The sequence below is a fragment of the Tachyglossus aculeatus genome, chromosome 16 (assembly GCF_015852505.1).
Source record: "Tachyglossus aculeatus isolate mTacAcu1 chromosome 16, mTacAcu1.pri, whole genome shotgun sequence".
NCBI classification, from domain to species: Eukaryota; Metazoa; Chordata; class Mammalia; order Monotremata; family Tachyglossidae; genus Tachyglossus; species Tachyglossus aculeatus.
The window spans coordinates 32,059,393-32,065,294 of NC_052081.1; the positions used below are offsets into that span (position 1 = coordinate 32,059,393).

Sequence of the window (5,902 nt, forward strand, 5' to 3'; positions counted from 1 at the left end):
AGAGAATAATAATAATAATAATAATAATAATAATGGCACTTATTGAGTGCTTACTATGTGCAAAGCACTGTCCTAAGCGCTGGGGAGGTTACAAGGTGATCACGTTGTACCACGGGGGGCTCACAGTCCGTCTCTATATGTTGCCAACTTGTACTTCCCAAGCGCGTAGTACAGTGCTCTGCACACAGTAAGTGCTCAATAAATACGATTGAATGAATGACTGAATCCCCATTTTCCAGATGAGGGAACTGAGGCACAGAGAATAATAATAATAATAATAATAATAATAATAATGGCACTTATTGAGTGCTTACTATGTGCAAAGCATAGTTCTAAGCGCTGGGGAGGTTACAAGTTGATCACGTTGTCCCACAGAGGGGCTCACAGTCTTCATCCCCATTTTCCAGATGAGGGAACTGAGGCACAGAGAATAATAATAATAATAATGGTGATAGCATTTATTGAGCGCTTACTATGTGCAGAGCATTGTTCTAAGCCCTGGGGAGGTTACAAAGTGATCACGTTGTCCCACGGGGGGCTCAGAGTCTTCATCCCCATTTTCCAGATGAGGGAACTGAGCCCCAGAGAAGTGAAGTGACTTTCCCAAAGTCACACAGCTGACATTTGGTGGAGCGGAATTTGAACCTGTGACCTCTGACTACAAATCCCGGGCCCTTTTTCCACTGAGCCACGCTGCTTTTTTCCCCTCCTCCCCACGGGGTCCGCCGCCAGCCCCCCGTGCTGGGGAGAGCTCCAAACTAAGCTGTCTTTCTCCCTCCAAAGCTCAACTGAGAACTCACCTCCTCCAGGAGGCCTTCCCAGGCTGAACCCCCCTTTTCCTCTCCTCCTCCCCATCCCCTTCTCTGCCCTACCTCCTTCCCCTCACCACAGCACTTGAATATATAATAATGATGGCATTTATTAAGTGCTTACTATGTGCAAAGCGCTGTTGTAAGCGCTGGGGCGGATACAAGGTGATCATGTTGTCCCACGGGGGGCTCACAGACATAATCCCCATTTTACAGATGAGATAACTGAGGCACAGAGAAGCTAAGTGACTTGCCCAAAGTCACACAGCTGACAATTGATGGAGCCGGGGTTTGAACCCATGACCTCTGACTCCAAAGTCCGTGCTCTTTCCACTGAGCCACGCTGCTATATCTGTACAGATTTATTACTCTATTTTACTTGTACGTATTTTCTATTTATTTTGTTAACGCTGTGCATTGGGGAAGTAGCGTGGCTCAGTGGAAAGAGCACAGGCTTGGGAGTCAGAGGTCATGGGTTCAAATCCCAGCTCCACCGTCAGCTGTGTGACTTTGGGCAAGTCACTTAACTTCTCTGGGCCTCAGTTCCCTCATCTGTAAAATGGGGATTAAAAACTGTGAGCCCCCCGTGGGACAACCTTATCACCTTGTAACCTCCCCAGCTCTTAGAACAGTGTTTTGCACATAGTAAGCGCTTAACAAATGCCATCATCATTATTATTATATAGCTATAATTCTATTTGTTCTGACGGTTTTGACACCCGTGTGCATGTTCTGTTGTCTATCTCCCCCTAGACTGTGAGGCCGTTGTGGGGTAGGGACCGTCTCTAGATGTTGCCAACTTGTACTTTCCACGCGCTTAGTCCAGTGCTCTGCACACAGTAAGCGCTCAATAAATACAGTTGAATGAATGAATGAGAGAGAAGGGGAGGGCGCCCCTGCAGCTCCGCGCCCTCCCCAGCGCGGCTCGCTTGCCAGTGCGAAAGCCATCCAAGGAGGCGATAACACCAATAATTATTACGGTATCTGTTAAACGCTTACCATGTGCCACTCACTGCGCTAAGCGCTGGCGTAGATACAGGCCAGTCGGGTTGGACCCCGTCCCACGTGGGCCCAATCCCCATTTTACAGATGAGGAAACTGAGGCCCAGAGAAGTGGAGCGACTTATCCAAGTTCATACAGCAGACAAGTGGCAGAGGCGGGATTAGAACCCACGACCTTCTGATTTCCAGGCCCACGCTCTATCCACAACGGCATGATTTCAGCAATACCATGAAGTTGGTTGGGCATAAATGGTGCGGGCATACTGTAAATGGGCTGGTTGGGCAGAAAGAGGTTTGTTCGTAAACTGAAATCAGCCAAGTGTTGAAAGAAGAGTATCACAGTAGTAGTAACATAATAATAATAACAATGGCATTTGTTAAGCACTTTCAATGTGCAAAGCACTGTTCTAAGCGCCGGGGGAATACAAGGTGATCAGGTTGTCCCACGTGGGGCTCACAGTCTTCATCCCCATTTTACAGATGAGGTAACTGTGGCTCAGAGAAGTGACTTGCCCAAGGTCACACAGATATGTGGCAGAGCCAGGATTAGAACCCATGCCCTCTGACTCACAACCCCAGACCTTTTCCACTGAGCCACAATCATTTGCACCCTGGGTAAATCAATTTGGGAAAGTGCACCACTGCCCACAAGGTGCATGCACCATAACAGGGGAGAAACACATAAAATATTTGCACGTGGAGTAATCTGAAGGTCATCAGTCGAACAATTGAAAAATGCATCAAACCACAAGTACCAAGAATAGGTATAAATAAATATAATCAAGGATGAATTGATCCACGGATGTCTGCTGATGATGCTCAATAAATTCACCAGTTTAAAACTTGGGGTTAAGTAGAAGGTCGTCTTTTATGTAGGTAACACAATTCATAGAAGACAGTTATTTCTTCCAATGCTGTTTTAGCAGTATATTTTGAATCATTAATAATTAGGGTATTTTGTTAAGCACTTGTTAGGTACTAAGCACTGGGGTAAATATAAGATAATCAGGTAAGACACAGTCCCTGTCCCCCCTACAGGGCTCGCAGTCTAGGTAGGAGGGAGTAGGATTTAATCCCCATTTTACAGATGATGAAACTGAGGCCCAGAGAAGTTGTGACTCGCCCAAGGTCACACAGCTGACAGGTGGCAGAGAGAGGATTAGGAACCCAGGTCTCCTGATTCCCAAGCCAATTCTTTCTGGGAACACTATTAGGGAAGTTTTTTATGACAGCCTGAACTCTCTGGATGGAGCGTGACAGTTGAGAGGGAACTTTCTTTCACAAGGGGTTTTTCAAGAATGGAGCAACTGTTTTCGGTGAACTGAGTGTATTTATATACAGTAGTCCTTCTGTGTGTACAGGGGATTAGAAAAATGCCTGCAGATGAGAGAACACAATACCTGTGCCCAATGGTGACAGTTTATTCAACAACTCACAGCTTTCTGGGCTTTCCGGAAGGTGGGGTGGTGGTTACGTGACCAACGAACCATCACAAGAAACATGGCCATGACTGCTGGCCACCAAAGAGGCAGCCAGGGGTGAGCCTGAAGCCCACCAAATCGTGGGTGGGCAAAACTATGAATTAAAAAATCCACATATGCTGATGAACTGCTGTGTGTGTGTGTCCCCATGCAGAGAGCTATGGGTTTTTTTTTTTAAGATGCTCATGTTGGACATGAGTGACAGTGTGACCGAAGAGACCCGTACATGCCCAATATTCCTTTCTGCACTGTTGCATGAAAAGACAGCTCCTTGCCACACTAATGATTTGCCTTAAACTTGTCTGTTTCAGATTTCAAGCTTGCCCCTTGGTGCCCCGGTCTTGGTGAAGACTTTGCCCAAGGAAGACGGTCGCTCTCCCTGCTGCCCATCAGGTGGGTCCAACTCCTATGGTAGTCTCCCAAAAGACCATTGCTGTGTTCCATTGCTTGAGGCTGTGCTTCACTGTGTCTTTAAATAATTGATTCTGCGCTCCCAACTTGTTTGTACCCCCCTTTTCAGTTCACAGCTGGAGCCACTGTCCCAGGTGGAATGCAGCTGGTGGAGCTAATAGTGGGTGAATGACATTGCATAAGTTTTTTAATCAGTGCTTTTGGGCAGGTCTAGTCCCAAACTCTTTGTGACTGGACTAAGACTTCCCAGTTCATGCCAGGAAATTGACTGCTCCATATTGCTAGCATGCTTTTCCTCTTGAGCCAGTTAAATCTAAAGAAATATAACAAATTTGAGGAGTTTTCTCCGTTCTGAAGCCTAAACAAATGAATTTTAAACAGAACTGATTAAGGTATTTTGGGCATTTGTTCTGGAGAATAGCTCTAATACCTGCATTTATTTTATTTAAAGGAAAATAAAGTCTACTGCAGTTCAGATATGCCAGAAGTCAAGTCGATGTTCCGTGAGGTCCTTCCTAAGCAAGGTAATTATATAGTCATCATTAGTTAACTTTTAAGCTATGCACAGTGTGCTAGACAGTACAAAAATCTTTAGAAATAGTTATGCATCCTGTATGCTGATTGCATTTTTCATTCATGAGTCATTTTCAAAAACCTTAGTATTCTTGGAGCTGATCCTTTATAAATAGAACATCCAAAGTATACCTTAAATGTTGGCATATTTTTTCTATATAATTGTTGCAAAGTGGATCTAATCAACCATAAAAATAGGCTTACAATTTAATTATTGCTATTAACTTATTTAAGTGAAAGTAAAAGAGGAGTTCATTCTTACTCTGAAATACAATCAGTTTGGCCAAAATGTGTGCTTAATTATGTGCTTTGGATAGAATGCAGTTGTGGAGTTAGGGAACTTTTTTTACAACAACGCACATGCATTTTGGGTACAACGGAATGCAGTATGTGAAGAAATGGTTTCGTGACTGTGTCTGACATTGGCAAGTACACAACATTTTTCCTTAATGCAATATTCTTGTAAAACATAACCCTCATGTTATAAGAGAACTGACTATACCATTGAAAATATTTTATATATTCCGCTTTTTTTTGTATTTGAAGTGAGGTGTCACATTTATGCTGTGCGGATATTCTGTAAAGTAGTTCTAAAGCTGACTTTTCAGCATTTGGGGGGAATTAAGCTTTGCAAAGCTGCTAAAAAAAACAGTAACTGTTTTCTTTAGTTTGGAACCCCAAGCCAACTATGTTAGAGATATAAGGGGTCCATGAGCTCTGCCAGCATTCTGCTTGATGTGTATCATCATGTATTATCTCATTCCTCTTCCTTGAAAAGTCATGTGTGGGCAGTGTGGTGTACAGAGAGTTAAAGTGATGGGAAATTACTGATTGTTTTCTAGTTGGTACTACTAGCAAATCCTCTCACAAACCAAGTAAGCTTTTTATAAGGGAAGAAAATTCTAAACATGTGAGTTCTGAAATGTAACTATAAGCTGGTTATGGGCAGGGAACATATCTACTAATTATGGTATTGTTCTCTCCCCAGCACTTAGTACAGTGGTCTGCACATAGTAAGCACTCAGTAAATATGATTGATTGATTATGCCCTCTTCCGTGGTTAGGCTGGGGTTTGTTTTGTTGTGTGGTCTGGCACCCCAGTAGCTCAGATTGTTGGAACGAGATCAGGCCGAAACACGGGCAATAGGCGTCTCTCTACTTGCTAATTATGCTTCTTATTTGCAAGAAGTTTTTAAACATCTAGAGCTAGTGATGAGTTAGTCTCCTCCTAACGCTTTTTTTTTTCCACTTTCATTTTAGGGCAGTTATCTGTGGAGGATGTGGCCACTATGGTGTTATGCAAACCCAAACTTTTACCTCTCAAATCTCTTACCCTGGAGAAGTTGGAAAAAATGCAGCAGGCGGCACAGGAAACAATTCGACAACAGGAAATGGCAGAAAAGGCACAGCAGCAAATGAATCAGTGAATTATGAGTCACGTTTGTGCTGTTTATCGGCTATTTACTTCCCGTTATTATAAAACAATCTATATTGTTTTTAAGTTGAGAATAGTTGCATTTAAATGGCTCCTGAGTTATTTTAAAATACTAAGAGGGTAGGTGTAATTGTGGTATTTATTAGGCACTTTACTATGTACCAAGCTGCGGGAGAGCCAAGATAATCAGG

At 43.4% G+C, this 5,902-nt stretch overlaps 1 protein-coding gene across 1 annotated transcript; it reads left to right on the forward strand.

The window, feature by feature from the left end:
* The first annotated feature begins 3,599 nt into the window (after nt 1-3,599).
* BBIP1 (BBSome interacting protein 1) lies at nt 3,600-5,902 on the forward strand. Its single transcript, XM_038757628.1, has 3 exons — nt 3,600-3,685; nt 4,155-4,227; nt 5,537-5,902. The coding sequence occupies exons 2-3, from the start codon at nt 4,182-4,184 to the stop codon at nt 5,701-5,703; spliced, it is 213 nt and encodes a 70-aa protein (XP_038613556.1). The 5' UTR covers nt 3,600-3,685; nt 4,155-4,181; the 3' UTR covers nt 5,704-5,902.